Source organism: Coenobita brevimanus, chromosome 73 (genome assembly GCF_032717465.1).
Source record: "Coenobita brevimanus isolate Jiangsu-jjx chromosome 73, ASM3271746v2, whole genome shotgun sequence".
Lineage (NCBI taxonomy): Eukaryota > Metazoa > Arthropoda > Malacostraca > Decapoda > Coenobitidae > Coenobita > Coenobita brevimanus.
Genome location: NC_137026.1, coordinates 34193308 through 34210807, shown reverse-complemented (window position 1 = coordinate 34210807; position 17500 = coordinate 34193308). Strand labels below are relative to the sequence as shown.

General features: G+C 39.1%; 1 protein-coding gene across 1 annotated transcript in view; it reads right to left on the bottom strand.

Annotated features, from left to right (window-relative positions):
* The window catches only part of LOC145407522 (uncharacterized), a 57714-nt gene that overhangs the window by 23283 nt on the left and 16931 nt on the right, over positions 1-17500 (bottom strand). Inside the window, exons 4-8 of the mRNA XM_080278446.1 lie at positions 12771-12989; positions 9635-9700; positions 3163-3303; positions 2273-2414; positions 1400-1494 (exon numbers count right to left, since the gene is read on the bottom strand). Coding sequence (XP_080134572.1) covers positions 1400-1494; positions 2273-2414; positions 3163-3303; positions 9635-9700; positions 12771-12989 — 663 coding nt within the window. The remainder of the gene's footprint in view (positions 1-1399; positions 1495-2272; positions 2415-3162; positions 3304-9634; positions 9701-12770; positions 12990-17500) is intronic.

Here is a 17500-nt window from a genome sequence, read left to right as displayed (position 1 = left end):
GAGACAGATAAAGTGAGAGAGTAAGGAGAGACTGGTAGAGAAAGAGAGTATAGAGAGACAGATAAAGTGAGTGAGTAAGGAGAGACTGGTAAAGAAAGAGAGAAAGTATGGAGAGACAGATAAAGTGAGTGAGTAAGGAGAGATTGGTAGAGAGAATGAGAAAGTATGGAGAGACAGATAAAGTGAGAGTAAGGAGAGATTGGTAGAGAGTGAGAAAGTATGGAGAGACTGGTAGAGAAAGTAAGAGAGTAAGGAGAGACTGATAGAGAAAGTAGGAGAGTAAGGAGAGACTGATAGAGAAAGTAAGAGAGTAAGGAGAGACTGATAGAGAAAGTAAGAAAGCAAGGAGAGACTGATAGAGAAAGTAAGAGAGTAAGGAGAGACTGATAGAGAAAGTAAGAGAGTAAGGAGAGACTGATAGAGAAAGTAAGAGAGCAAGGAGACACTGATAGAGAAAGTAAGAGAGCAAGGAGAGACTGATAGAGAAAGTAAGAGAGCAAGGAGAGACTGATAGAGAAAGTAAGAGAGTAAGGAGAGACTGATAGAGAAAGTAAGAGAGTAAGGAGACACTGATAGAGAAAGTAAGAGAGTAAGGAGAGACTGATAGAGAAAGTAAGAGAGTAAGGAGAGACTGATAGAGAAAGTAAGAGAGCAAGGAGAGACTGATAGAGAAAGTAAGAGAGCAAGGAGAGACTGATAGAGAAAGTAAGAGAGTAAGGAGAGACTGATAGAGAAAGTAAGAGAGTAAGGAGAGACTGATAGAGAAAGTAAGAGAGCAAGGAGAGACTGATAGAGAAAGTAAGAGGGTAAGGAGAAACTGACAGAGAAAGTAAGAGAGTAAGGAGAGACTGATAGAGAAAGTAAGAGAGTAAGGAGAGACTGATAGAGAAAGTAAGAGAGTAAGGAGAGACTGATAGAGAAAGTAAGAGAGTAAGGAGAGACTGATAGAGAAAGTGAGGGAATACGGAAAAAGTCTAAATATATATAAGCGATCAAAAGAAAAGAAACGAGCGAAAATCTTAAAAAATAATATCCACAAAATAATGATAAATATTTCAATACCTCAAATATAAAAAAAAATATCAGGAATTCCACTGAGCTAAAAATTCAGAATAAAAATACCCGGTACATTAAGTTCTATCTGTCTATTGCCAGAATCCTGTAAGGGGTGGCCACAAACAAATCGCCTCCATGTCACCTTGTCCCACACCATTTCACTGCCATGCTCCCAGCTCACACCTCCCCCTCTCATATAGCACTCCACTCCGTCCATCTTATCCATGGCCTCCCCCTCCCTCTCCCCCACTCCAACTCACTCATATACACTCTCCTCGTCAGTCTCTCACTCTCCATCCTCTTTAATTAAGAAATAAATATTAAACATTTTATTCTCCTTTACCTTTTGCTCAGAGGTAATGTTGACGGTGAGGACGGTGTGGCTCCGGGAGGAATATTCGTTCATATTATGCGATGCTACTGCCCGGTTCCTTAGCCCTGTGAGGAAGATTGTGCGTTCGATTGAGAGTGAGAGGTACTAGGAATATTGTTAGAGAGGTAGATTGAAGGTGAGAAGTACTGGGAATAATATTAGAGAGGTAGGTTGAGGATGAGAAGTACTGGGAATAATGTTAGAGAGGGACCAGGAAGCTTGTTGGAGAGGTAGACTGAGGATGAGAAATATTAGGATACATAGAACACACAGACATAGCGGCCCAGAAAAGGCAATATGGGTTGAGTAAGAGAGAGAGAGAGAGAGAGAGAGAGAGAGAGAGAGAGAGAGAGAGAGAGAGAGAGAGAGAGAGAGAGAGAGGTGTTGCTATAGGCCTAATTAGTTTTACACACCTGTAGGGAAGGTACTTATAAATATTAAAGTGGTATTTTGTAATTATTATTTTCTTATGATTATTGAAGTCTGCCTGTCTGTCTCTGTCTGTCTGTCTGTCTCTCTCCCTCTCTCTCTCTCTCTCTCTCTCTCTCTGTAATCAGCATAAGAAGGCTTGTATAGTCATTACGTAAAAGGTTTCTTAAAATAGCAAATCCTTATTTTTCATTGCTGCTTCCTAATCTCTCTCTCTCTCTCTCTCTCTCTCTCTCTCTCTCTCTCAGTGTACGAATATTTATCCGTCTATTTATCTCTATCTATCTGGCTCATCCTACTTCTCCAGGTCTTTTGTTCATTTCCTGTAATAATCGGTTATGTATTCTGTCTTTCTATCTGTCTGTCTATCTATCTGTCTGTCTATCTATCTGTCCATCTATTTATCTATCTCACCTTCCTCCAACACTGCCAGGAGATCATCCAACTCGGCGCATTCAATCTCAAATAGATTTTCCACGAAGAATCCTCTCTTCTTTTTGCTCCAGCGGACTTGCAGTGGTTTGTTATTCGTTCCAATATTTAACAAGTCGATTACCTGTGGAAAAAAAAATATATATAAGTAAAATATATGGGTTGAAAAAATATATCTATCTATCTATCTATTGCCAGACGTCATAATCCCGCAAGGGGTGGCCATTTGAGTTATTTGTTTTACAGGGAGGGGCACTAACCCTCCACCAACCCACCTGTTGACATGTAGGAAGCACGTATGGTTTGGTTATATGGTTACCACCCAGCGTTGTAAAATAATATATACAGGTAGAAAATGTGGATAAAAATTGATCTATCTTAAAAAATATGGGTAGAATTGAACCTGTCACTCCTCCTTCCTTTTTTCTTTACCTTTTTTTAACTTAGGAATAAATTAGGGATCTGGATGGTTACAGTGATGGTTGTGTGTCTAAGGGGTTGGTTTAGGGCTATCCATTTTACTTTATATATATAGGGTATTTATTTTAAGCCTGTCTGATACACCTATGTCTGTTCTTGTTACTCTAATTTATTGTATCTGTATATGTCTGTCTGTTTATCTATCTATCCATCTATCTATCTGTGTCTATCATGCTGTCTGTGTATCTATCTATCTATTTATCTGTCTATCTATCTATCTATTTCTCTCCCTCACTTCTGTTTATTTCTTCTTTACATCTCTAGGCCTAATCTCATTATCTTTACATCTGAATCTATATATCTCTCTCACCCACATTATATATCTATTTTCACACTTTCCCAGCCTCTCTCTCTCTCTCTCTCTCTCTTTCTCCTCCCCCCAAGCATCTTACCTTCTCGTTGTAAATCTCAAGGTAGGATGCGGTGAGGGTAAACTCCTGATCTCCTCTCTCCTGTATACTCTTAAATAGGTATACGAAAGACCGGAAGATGAGGCCGTGGCTTTCAGAGAACATATCCGCTCCTTTGTCGAACTGTGAAAGGCCAGGTGTAATTAGGGCAGGTGAGGACAGGTGAGGTTCGGTGGGGTAAGTGATGGGAGGGGAGTGACCTGAAGGAACTGAGGGTAGGAGAGGGTAGGGGAGGGGAGGGTAGATTGGAAGGTGATCTGAAGGGAAGTGAGGGAGGGGTAGGAGGGGGTAGATGAGGGTAGGGTAGATTGGGGTAGGTCAAGGGAGGGGAGGTGACCTGAAGGGAAGTGAGGGTAGGGTAGGGTAGGTGAGGGTAGATGAGGGTAGGGTGGGGTAAGGTAGGGTAGGGTAGGGTAGATTGGGGTGGGTCAGGGTAAGGTAGATGAGGGTAGGAGAGGGTAGATCAGGGTAGGGTAGGGTACGTTAGGGTAGATGAGGGTAGGATAGGGTAGGTGAGGGTAGGGTAGGGTAGATTAGGGTAGCGTTGGGTTTGGTTAGTCTGGGTTAGACTGAATGGTTGTTTGGTTAGGTTAGATTGGGTTAATGTAGGTTAGATTGGACTGAGATTAATCTGATTGGTTTAGGTGAGAAGAAGGTCATGGTGATGATGATGATGATGATGATGATGGTGATGATGATGATGGTGATGATAATAGTGATGATGATGATGTTGATGATGGTGATGATGTTAGTGATGATGATGAAAAAGCAAGGAGTAGGAACGAGGATGAAGGAGAGAATGAGAGGGAGAGGACAGAAGTTGGAGAGGAGAGAGGGAGAGGGAGGAGGAGGAGGAGGTTGAGATAGAGATGGAGGAGGCAGGAGGAGGAGGAGGAGAATAAAGTGAGAGGGAGGTGGAGGAAGAGGAGAGAGGGAGAGAGAGAAGAAGGATTGGAGAGGAGAGAGGGAGGAGGAAGAAGAGGAGAGAGGGAGGGGAAGGAGGAGGAGGGAGCGAAAAATGAGATGGCTTTGGGATACGTAGGATAGACGAGTTAAGATGCATTCACAAAAATACTTAAAGAAGGATAATACTAAGCTACAGATGAGAATAATTTTAAACATTGTCCTTACGTATAAAAAAGACGAAGAATTAAGAAAATCCATCTATTTTTAACCTACTTATCAAATATTTTCGCTCAGTTTTAAAAGCGTCCAGTTTAGAATACAAAATAAATAAATAAATACAATAAATTACAAAAGACCCTGTAATTCTGAAACTTACGAAGAAATTTGAACTTAGTAAGAATTCGTTCCACGCTAATTATAAACTATTTTTACGTTAACCTTAAAGTAATCACTTAAGAATATTCGTAAGAAGGAAAGGGTCATCTAAGAAACTGTACCTCGTCTTGGAAATGGTCTTAGATGCTAGGAATGGTCATAGATAAATATAAGAGTTAGAAATCAGTCTTGAATATAAGTTAGAAATCTGTCCTGAATATAAGTTAGAAATTGATAAGTATGTTAAATTTTCCTGGCAAGAATAAATCGCATCATAGCAGGAATTACGTACGGAAGTTCACCCATTATCTAGGAAATCTCTAGGTTGGACAAGTTAGCCTGTTCTTAGCTAGGAATGACTAGAAGGTGAATTTAGAAGAATTTAGAAGGCAAGAAAGCGTTATCTGAAAATGTATTATATTTTTCCTCTAGCACTTCTTTAAGATGTATGGCCTCCTTACCTTCGTCTTCAGCTCGTCTCCTCGTAGGGTAAGAAGCTCCCTGACACCTCTTCCTCAGCGATTTATTTTTATTTTTGTGATGTGGCTGGTTAATATCCCCTTTTGTACGTTGTTTGTGCAGGGTATGGTGATACTGGAAGGGTTTATTGTCACAGAGTAGGACAGTAAGGTGTACTAAGCAAAATAAATCGCTTAGGAAAAGGTGTTAGGGAGCTTCCTTAACTTAAAAAAACCTACCGATTCTTTTAAGAAATATTTCCTTATCGTAATCAGTCTGTATCTATCTGTTTGTCTGTGTATATCTATCTATCTATCCATCCATCCATCCATCCATCTACCTACCTATCTGTCTGTCCATCTGTTTATCTGTCCAAACACCTGTCATCTATCTATCTATCTCTATCTATCCATCCATGTGTCCATCCATCCATCCATCCATTTATCTATTTATTTATCTGTCTACCTATTTATCTATCAGTCCATCCATCCATCCATGCACCCATCCATCTATCTATCCATGTCAATCTATCTGTCTGTCTATCTATCTGTCCGTCCATCCATCCATCCATCCATCCATCCATCCATCCATCCATCCATCCATCCATCCATCCATCCATCCATCCATCCATCCATCCATCCATCCATCCATCCATCCATCCATCCATCCATCTATCTATCCATCCATCCATCCATCCATCCATCTATCCATCCATCCATCTATCCATCCATCCATCTATCCATCCATCCATCCATCCATCCATCTATCCATCCATCCATCCGTCCATCCATCCATCCATCCATCTATCCGTCCATCCATCCATCCATCCATCCATCCATCTATCTACCTATCTATCCATCTATCTACCTGTAATCAGATATTCAGGTTTTCCGTACCCTAGCCGGAGATTGAACTCACGGCCATCCAGACAGCATACAACCCTTGGAAACGAACTTCGAAATCGTGAATAAGTTGGTTATTGTCGGGTGTTGCGATCTTGTGTACAGGTGTTTTGTTATGTAGGTTAGCTTGGGCAGGTGTGTGTGTGTGTGTGTGTGTGTGTGTGTGTGTGTGTGTGTGTGTGTGTGTGTGTGTGTGTCTCAATCTCTCTGTCTATCAATCTATCTATCTATCTATCTATCTGTCTCGGACATGAGCAAAACCCCATTATTCAAGCAAATGCACACACACACACACACACACACACACACACACACACACACACACACACACACACACACACACACACACACACACATACACACACACACACACACACACACACACACACACACACCTGTTCATGACTCATAACAAAGGTGAGTCACGTGATCAAAAGGCCATTTTCCTCCTCCCCCCCTCTCTCTCTCTCTCTCTCTCTCTGTTCATCAAGGTAGCAACTTACCTGTGTTTAACTTTGTCCGTCTGTCTATCTACTGTATCTGTCTCTATCTATCTATCTATCTTTTTATCCATCTATCAGGGAATCTGTCTATCGATGCATCTCTCTATCTACACACAAATCACAAACTTACCCGCGTTTAACTTTGTCTATCTATCTGTCTATCTATCTATCCGTCTGTCAAGCACTCTATCTATCAGAGTATCTATCGATCTACACACAAAGCACAAACTCACAAAAACACAACAACAACAACACACAAAAGCAAGGATTATTAACCACGACAAAAACAATGGCATGCATAATAAAACAAATAAATAAACAAATAAAACAAAAACAATAACATGCCTAATAAACAAGTAAATAAACAAACAAAAACAAACAATAACATGCCTAATAAACAAATAAATAAACAAATAAACAATAACATGCCTAATAAACAAATAAATAAACAAATAAAACAAACAATAACGCCTTATAAACAAGTAAATAAACAAACAAAAACAAACAATAACATGCCTATTAAACAAGTAAATAAACAAAAACAAACAATAACATGCCTAATAAACAAGTAAATAAACAAACAAAAACAAACTAACATGCTTAATAAACAAATAAATAAACAAACAAACAATAACATGCCTAATAAACAAATAAATAAATAAAAAACATGCCTAATAAACAAGTAAATAAACAAACAAAAACAAACAATAACATACCTAATAAACAAATAAATAAACATAAACAATAACATGCCTAATAAACAAGTAAATAAACAAACAAAAACAAACTAACATGCTTAATAAACAAATAAATAAACAAACAAACAATAACATGCCTAATAAACAAATAAATAAATAAAAAACATGCCTAATAAACAAGTAAATAAACAAACAAAAACAAACAATAACATGCCTAATAAACAAATAAATAAACATAAACAATAACATGCCTAATAAACAAGTAAACAAACAAACAATAGCATGCATGATAAACAAATAAACAAAAAACGAAAACAATAGCATGCAAAACAAACAAATAAATAAACAACAATAGCATGCATAATAAACAAATAAAACAATAAAACAGTAGCATGCATAATAAACAAATTAATTAAATAAACAACAATAATATGCATAATAAACAAATAAACAAAAAAAAACAATAAAAAATAACAATAAACAAACAAAACAAACAATAACATGCGTAATAAACAAATAAGCAAAGAAAAAAATAACATGCGTGATTATGAAGAAAATAAACAAAGCAATAAAAAACAATAGCATGCTTGATAAATAAATAAACAAATAAACAAATAAGTAAAGCAATAAACAAATAAACAAAAACAATACACCCCTACAAGAATGATCAAAATGCAATTTAATAAAATCCACATGAACAATTTTTTTTTTAACAACAACAAAAACAAAAGCTATAGCAGTTTTAACAAGACCCACTCGTCTAAGCTCCCCAACACCATTTCCTAAGCGATTTATTTTATTACACCATGCTCTCCTTCTACAACAGTCATTACCCGCTCTTGTTGGTTAAGAAAGCTCCCTAACACCTTTTCCTAAGCGATTTATTTTACTACACTTTACTCTCCATCTACAACAGTCATTACCCCCTATTCTCGTTGATTGAGGAAGCTCCGTAACACCTTTTCCCAGGCGATTTATTTTGTTTTTTACACCTTACTGCCCTCTTCTGTAGTACTTAAATCCTTCCAGTACCGCCATGCTCTTCAAATGTAGCGTACAAAAGGATATTATAATCAGCTATATACAAAAATAAATCGCTAAAGAAGAAGTGTTAGGGAGCTTCCTTAACCGACGAGAATACGAGTCATTGTCTCTCTCTCTCTCTCTCTCTCTCTTAACCTTTCTATCAAATGCCTTCCTTCCTGTTAACCTTTCCTTCTCTCTACCACTTCCTCGTTCTGTTCATTTATACACTCTCTCTCTCTCTCTCTCTCTCTCTCTCTCTCTCTCTCTCTCTCAATTTCCGATTCATATACAAAAAATACTGCTACTTTAACTGTCTAATTACAAAAACAACAACAACATTTATCAACAACAAAAATTAACTACAATAACAAGAACAATAACAAACAACAACTACAGCTAACTACAGTAAGAACAACAATAACTACAACAGTAACAATAACTGCAATAACAATAACAACAACAATAACGTAAAGCTACACCAACAACAATAACAATTGCTAACAACAATAACAAGAACAGTAACAGCAACAATAACATAAAGCAACATCATCAGCAATAACAACAGCAATAACTAGTAACAATAACAATAACTAACAATAACAACAACGTGAAGCTACCCTTACGATAATAACAACAATAACTGAATGACTACAGTTACAAGAACAACAACAAAAATAACTACCTACAATAACAACTATAACAACAACAATAACAACAACAACCCCAAAACTACATTCACACCAAAAAACACAATCACATCAAAATAACATACAGAACAGTTGTAAACAGAAAACACAGCCACTCACAGACACAAACACAAACAAACAAACAGCATCACCACACAAACACAAACACAAACAGACAAACACTTCAGCTTCAGTCTCAGTAGGCAGTAGCTGTATTAATAACAAAGAATATTTTTTTTAGTGTCTGTGTATCGTGTATGTACATTTTATTTACATTTCTACTAAATTTTCGCAAGCGACGGAATTTTGGTATAAAACGAAGACACAGAAGCAGAGAAAAAATTAGCCTCTTTTCTAATGGTGTATAAACAGGTGTATGTAACGTAACTACTTAATTATACACTTATTTGTGTATTAATGCTCGGAATGGTGAATGGCGTGCATTTGCGGGTATATATATATATATATATATATATATATATATATATATATATATATATATATATATATATATATATAATGATTTAATAAATATATGAGTAAATAAATAAATGTGTGTGATATTTTTGAAGTGTTGATAAGAAAAATGCGCACAATAAATATTTAATAAGTTGCTTTAATGCCTCATATCGTGTCCCCGGAAAACGAGGAAAACAAAAAGCGAGAAATGCAAGATAGCCAAACGCACTACTTTTAGAGAAATGGAATTGAAAGTATATACAGTTGCATTATCTATCGTTCATTTTAATACCTCATGAGCCACAAAGCCATTTTAATTTTTTAGTACCTCAAAAGCCACAAAAAAGCCAGAACAATAAGCCAAATAAATAGAAATAAGCCAGGAAGCAGCTTAAGACGAAGGCTGAGAAAGTTTGAAAAGATCTTAGACTTACATCGACTGTGAAGAATGATTTCCTTGGGACGGTCTTGGCGTGTCTCCCGGAGTTGTGGGGCGTAGGACTGTACTGGTGGGGGTATTGGGGTGTGGTCAGGGGGTGTGAAGGTGTGGGGGTGGGGGGGAGAGAGAGAGGGAGGGAGGGAGGGAGGGGGGAAAGCAGACAGAGAGAAAGGGGAAGTGTTGAGTAAGGGTGGGAACAGAAGGAAGGACTCTAGATAGGAAAGTGGAGAAGTTGAGAAGCAGATGAGAGAGAGAGAGAGAGAGAGAGAGAGAGAGAGAGAGAGAGAGAGAGAGAAAGGAGAGAGAGAGAGAGAGAGAGAGGAGAGAGAGAGAGAGAGAGAGAGAGAGAGAGAGAGAGAGAGAGAGAGAGAGAGAGAGAGAGAGAGAGAGGCATAAAAGAATGAAAAGAGTGGTAGAGAGAAGGAAAGGTTAACAGGAAGGAAGGCATTTGATAGAAAGGTTAACAGAGAGAGAGAGAGAGAGAGAGAGAGAGAGAGAGAGAGAGAGGGGAGGGGGCAACAATCTCCATGTGTGCAGTGTCATTCATAGTGTGCTAATTCTTATATATATATATTTTTTTTAAGTATGATGACTTATTTTGATTATATTCTTGTTATATCACACGATTTTATTGAGCTCCAAAAACATTATTATTATTTTTATTTTATTATTATTATTATTATTATTATTGTCATTGTTGTCGTTATCGTTATCAGTTTTACTACTCCTATATCATTTTTACTACTACTACTACTACTAATGCTACCACCACCACCACCACCACCACTACTACTACTACTACTACTACTACTACTACTGTTATCATTATTGTTACCATTCTTATTATTATTACTATTATTATCATTAATTTTATTACAGTTATTATTATTATTATTATTATTATCATTACTTAGAGACTTTTTTACATTCTTCAGTAACAGTTTCACCAAAAAATCAATAAAATACCTTGATATTAACAAGAATAAAAATTTTCCGTCATCGTTTTCAAAGGGTTAAGCATTTTTTTTCACAATCCATCCAAAAAAAAAAAAAGCTAAAAATAAATATTCATAGATTTTAACCCATATTTTAATTCATGACGTTACTTATTAATTTTACAATGAATATAAACTTTAATAAACATGCTGAGAATAAATGATAAATTGTGTTAATATTTATTGATGTATTTCTTGTGTAATGTTAATCAATATATTTCTGTGGCAACTTTGTTTTGTTTTTTTAGTTGAAATTGTTATATTTGTTAGATTGATTGAGTTTTGCTTATTTAATGCAGAAACTTATACATACACTCGTGCTGAATGCACACACACACACACACACACACACACACACACACACACACACACACACACACACACACACACACACACACACACACACACACACAATCACTCATCCTGTGCACATGAAAGTGAGGAAGAAAATCAGAAAAAAATCACACGAATCTTGCATAGTTGTGAATCATGCAGCAGATCCATCGAATATTCACTCATGCCCAAGAAAACACACATAAGATTATCCGCATTCCAAGCAGTTGTGGAAATTTCGTGACGTTTGTTCCGTAGCGATTTATTTTGCAAAACACGTATGGTATTTATGTCTAATTTGGACATGTTTTCATTAATTATATACCAAATGTTATAGAGATGAAAATAAATTGCTAAAGGACAGGTGTTACGAATTTCCAGAGCTACTTGGGGTGAGTGCACTGGTCTTACTTTATCCGGAGACTTTAATGTAAGATGAAGTGCCCGTTTTCTTTGAGAGCGAAGGATAAGGGGAACTCCTAAATTGTGACAGCTATTTTAGGTACCCATAAAGGTAGTAAATATTTAACTTCTCTATCCTTACTACTGAAGGAGGAATGAGAATTAAGAATAAACTTCTCTATTTTTGCCAGTAAAGGAACTCTGTAACAAGGCATGCAGGGAAAAAAAGCATATACAGTAATTTTTGGTCTTTATAATGTTCACTTCTTTTGATCCTACCTTAATAACCTCTCTAGTCCTCAGTTTCATCACTTCCTAGACCTTCAGACCTATTTCTAGCGTCCTCTAGCCCCGTAATACATAAATTCTAATCTCTAGCCTCCATAGAAACTAATCTTCCTGGCCTTGTAATCTTCCACTTTTCAGAATTGCCTAACCTCTTCCAAATCTCACTTCTAGCTATCTCACTCCCTTTATACCTTGGTTTCTAGTCTCCTGATTTGTCTAAACCCTTTCTAATCTCAGTTCTAGCCATCTCATTCCCTTTACATCTCAGTTTCTACTCTTAGTCTCCTAATTTGTCTAACTGCTTTCAAATCTCAATTCTAGGTCTGTCATTCCCTTTAGATCTTAGTTTCCAGTCTTTCTATCCCTTCTAGATGCCTTGTTCTTACTTTTTCTGCCCTATTTCTAAATCTTCTAACCCCTCGTAGCCGCTTCACATCTCAGTTACTCATCTTCTTAGTCTATAAAGATTGATTCCAGCCTTTTTTCTCTCTCCCTCTGTTAAATTCTAGTCTTCTACCAAGTTCGGGTCTCATTTTCCAGCAGACTTCATATCCAGCCCATTTCAGACTTTCTTCCAGCCCCTTGTCAGCCCCTTCAGACTTCAGTTCCTCAACTTCGCAATCGCTTAGTTTTTCTCTCTTCCATCGCGTAAGACTTCAGTATTTTAATTCTCAGTCTTTTACCCAAACCCTTCCACCCCTTTCAGACTTTATCCCTTCCAGTTCCTCCAGACCCTTCCAGACCACATTTCCCTCCTTTCAGACTTTCATTGTAGGTCTTCCAGTTCCTCCAGACCCGTTTCTAGTGATTCCAGACCTTTCCAAAACATCCAGGCCAATTTCGAGCCCACTTAAACCAGTTATAGTGATTCCAGACCTCAGTTCCTAGTTATTCCAGACCTTTCAGACCCCAGTTCCTAGTTATTCCAGACCTTTCAGACCCCAGTTCCTGTTTATTCCAGAGCTTCCAGACTCCAGTTCCTTTACTCCAGACCTTTCGGACCCAAGTTTCTAGTGATTCCACCCCTTTCAGACATTATCCCTTCCTGTCCCTACACACCCTAATTGCCAGTGATTCCAGACCTTCCAGACCAATATCGAACCCTTCCGGACCACTTACAAGATGGGGGGGTCCAGTGAGGGTGTGGGTCTTGCCTGAACCGGTCTGGCCATAGCAGAACACGGTGCACGAAAACCCGTCTATGGCCATATCTAGAAGCCGTCGAATCCCAGAATGTTCTAATATATCTTCTTGCGTCGCCTCGGTTTCAAACACCACGTTGTATGTAAACACCTTTGGCTTCTGGGGTCCTTGGCCGTTCATCCCATCCATGTTGACCTGTGGGGGGGAGAGAGGGTGTTAGTGGGGTTGGGGAGAGGGGTGTTTGATGGTGGAGGGTGGGGGTTGGGGAGAGGGTTGCCAGATGGTGGAGGGTAGAAGGACATTGGGAGACCTTAGCCGTTCATCCCATCCATGTTGACCTGTGGGGGGGAGAGAGGGTGTTAGTGGGGTTGGGGAGAGGGTTGCCAGATGGTGGAGGGTAGAAGGACATTGGGAGACCTTAGCCGTTCATCCCATCCATGTTGACCTGTGGGGGGGAGAGAGGGTGTTAGTGGGGTTGGGGAGAGGGTTGCCAGATGGTGGAGGGTAGAAGGACATTGGGAGACCTTAGCCGTTCATCCCATCCATGTTGACCTGTGGGGGGGAGAGAGGGTGTTAGTGGGGTTGGGGAGAGGGGTGTTTGATGGTGGAGGGTGGGGGTTGGGGGGGGTTGCCAGATGGTGGAGGGTAGAAGGACATTGGGAGACCTTAGCCGTTCATCCCATCCATGTTGACCTGTGGGGGGGAGAGAGGGTGTTAGTGGGGTTGGGGAGAGGGTTGCCAGATGGTGGAGGGTAGAAGGACATTGGGAGACCTTAGCCGTTCATCCCATCCATGTTGACCGGTGGGGGGAAGAGAGAGAGGGTGTTAGTGGAGGCGGGGTTGGGGAGAGGGTTGCCTGATGGTGGAGGGTTGGGGGTTGGGGAGAGGGTTGCTTGAAGGTGAAAGGTAAAAAGACACTGGGAGACCTTGGCCGTTCATTTCATCCACGTTGACCTGTGGGAGGGGGAGAGGGTGTTAGTGTTGAGGTGTGGGTGTTGGGGAAAGGGCAGCCTGATGGTGGTATTTTGGTGTGGTGGTGTTGGAGAGAAGGCTTCCTGAGAGTGGTGGAGGGTAGAGTGACGTGGAGGTGATATGTTTGTGGCCACCCCTTCCGGGATTAAAAAGTGGAGAACATATTATTATTATTATTATTATTATTACTATTATTATTTCTCGTTGTCATTGTCTTCCTTGCCATCATCATCAAATTTCCCTTAAAGAATACACGAGAGAGAGAGAGAGAGAGAGAGAGAGCGTGTCGAAGGCCCATGACCTCGCTTTCATCCCAAACCATTCCCCAGAACACGAGATGAACCAAGATAAATAAAAATAGCTGAGGAGTTATTACCACTGCAGTGATCAAACGGTGTGTGTGTGTGTGTGTGTGAGAGAGAGAGAGAGAGAGAGAGAGAGAGAGAGAGAGAGAGAGAGAGAGAGAAAGAGAGTGTGAGAATAATAGTGAGATAGGTTAGAGATAGGTTGATGGGCATATATAAATATACACTTGTAAATTAATAGATAGACAGATAGACAAATAGACAGATAGATAGACAAATAGATAGATAGACAGGTTGTGAGAAAAGGGGTGTTAGAATAAGATAGTGTAAGATTTGTTAGGTAGACAGGTAAATATAAAGATAGACGGACAGACACTAGACAAACAAGATAGATAAACAGATAATAGATAGATAGATAGACAGATAGATAGATAATAGCTATGACTATGCAGCCTCTGAATAACACTGCATTTCTCGACAGGTAGCATATTCTAGCGTTAATCTCTTTACAACTCAGTATTGGTGAAAGAATGTCAGTTTATACCCAAATAAAAGTCAATAAAAAATAAATTACGCTATGTAAAAATAATAATACATTTACCTAACACCATACATTGTAAAAAAAAGAAAGAGATTCGTGAAAAATAAATCGCCAAAACACGCAGCAAAATAACCCCGCGCTCGCCAATACGCTTCTTCCGGGGCCCTAGCAATGGCGGCTTTGATGACGTCACAATGTAAACAAACTGAACTGCTGGGAACGGGTATCGATTCTCCCACTAATGGACTGAGGCTTATACTCCCTAACACCTCTTGCTAAGCGATTTAGTTCTGGATATGACTGGTTAATATCCGTTTGTATTTGGCTCGTATTCCCGTCAGATTAGAAAGCTCCTAAACACCTCTTCCTTAGCGATTTAATTCTGGATACGGCTGGTTAATATCCTTTTGTATTTGGCTCGTATTCCCGTCGGTTAATTCCCTAACACCACTTCCTTAGCGATTTAATCCTGGATATGACTAGTTAATATCCTTTTGTACGTTATTTATGCAGACTGCCACCATCTTCACTACGCATTTACTGTACATAGAGAATTTATAATAATTTTCAGAAAAAAATATTATGAACGATGTGGAATGATGTGAAAAAAAAAATCTATCTATCTATCTATAGCCCGACGCCCTAATCCCGCAAAGGGTGGCCGAAGACAAAACGCCTCCAAGTCGCTCTGTCACCCACCATTTGACTACCCTCCCCCAACTCACTCCCCCCTCCCTCATATACCTGTCAGCTGAATAATAATAATAATAATAATAATAATAATAATAATAAAAAAAACTTGCTCACTTACCTTTCACCTCACCAACTTCAGGTAGACTTAGAAATATTTATTAGAACAGGTGTATAAAAATATAAAAAGGTTTTGTTAAGTTAAAAGGTTCCTCATTAATCGCTCTTTTTGCTCCAGTCCACAGTTAAATAAAAAAAATATATATGGTGTGCTTATAACTGCTGACGTGAAAAATTTTGCAGTGTTTAGTCATGTGGAGTTCTGTATTGTATTTTCGTGATGTTTTCCCGTGGTAGCTAAGGGTAACGGACCTAACCATCAATCAGTCTATCTATCTGTCTATCTATTTGTCTGTCTATCTATCTTTTTATCTATATATTTATCTGTGTGTGTGTGTGTGTGTATTACATTTTGGTTCCCACGTTTTTCTTAGGCTTAGTAAAATCGTGTGACAGCCATAATAACTGGCAAAGCTAATGATACTACTAGTACTGCTACTACTACTACTACTTCTACTACCATAATAAATAATAAAAATCTGCAAGAAATAGAGAACAGAAAATGGGAAAATGTAAACAAACAAGGGAGGACTGAGGTATACAACACAAACTAATCTTCCACGACACAACCTTGAGCAGCAAGTCACGCAGAGGGTGAGGAAGGACTAACCTATAGAGGAATTGTATATATGTAGGGCAGTGACGAGGCGGGAGGGGGGACTTACATTGACCTACATACACCTTAAGACATGGAAATTACTCCTTGGGGGAAAGGGGGGGGGGAGAATACGTCCCTAGTATCCCTGCTTGTAAGAGGCGACCAAGAGGAGCCCCTTTGACTCAGCATTCAAGGTGGAGATATCCCAACTATAAGTCAAAATAAGGAGACTATAGATACGCACTAAGCTAGAAATTTATTGAGGCTTAACAGAAAGACACCCAGATAGAAATTAAAATGAAAGATTAAAAGAAAAAAACAGGTAAGTTTGAGGATTAGGTCAGCTCATCGTGCTAAAACTTTTATAAATGACACACTGAGAACTCGAGCCCCGAAATGTCAACCCAGAGCATCCCTTGGTGTGCCTCCGCTAAGCCTTTCACACGGACTCTTTATACACCTTCCATGACCTTGCTGACCTAATCAATTCATCGCCCCTTCATACTGTATCACTGACAAATGTTTGGCTGAAATCCGTCGAGGGGTTCAGGGAATGTCGCGCTCACGAGGATAAACTAAGTCGACCCCATTATGATCTTGACCTTTGACCCAGCTGACCTAATTAGTTCCGACCCCATTATGACCTTGACTTTTTACCCCTTGACCTAGCTGACCTAATTAGTTCCGACCCCATTATGACCTTGACCTTTGACCCTTTGACCCAGCTGACCTAATTAGTTCTGACCCCATTATTATGACCTTTGACCCCTGACCTAGCTGACCTAATTAATTCCGACCCCATTATGATGACCTTTGACCCATGACCTAGCTGACCTAATTAGTTCCGACCCCATTACGATCTTGACCTTTGACCCCTTGACCTAGCTGACCTAATTAGTTCCCTCTGTGACCTTGACCTTTGATCCCTTGACCTAGCTGACCTAATCAGTTCATCATCTCGTTATACTGCATCACTGACAAAAGTTTGGTGGAAATCCGTCATTGAGGTCAGGAGATATCACGCCCACAGGAGTTACGAACGCACGGATCCACGCACGCACGGACGGACAGACCAATCACTGAACGCCTCCTCGACCGTCAGTAGAGAGAGGGATAATAATAGCAAATGTCGTGTATAATTTCAACTTCATAATTCCTGTTTAAAGTTTACGAAATATGAACTTAGAGGAATGACAAAAAAAGTTTACCTGTGAATAGATGGTGAAAGGCAAGGTAAAAAAATAAATTAAAAAAAAAAGCAGGTGTAATGAAAGGGTTAAGCGGAATATCGTGCTTAATTTTGGTGGGGTTTTAAAGAAATTATGTTCCGGAGAGAGAGAGAGAGAGAGAGAGAGAGAGAGAGAGAGAGAGAGAGAGAGAGAGAGAGAGAGAGAGAAGGGACATATATAGATAGGTTGGCAGGTAGAGAGAGAGAGAGAGAGAGAGAGAGAGAGAGAGAGACTGTGTGTGTGTATGTGTG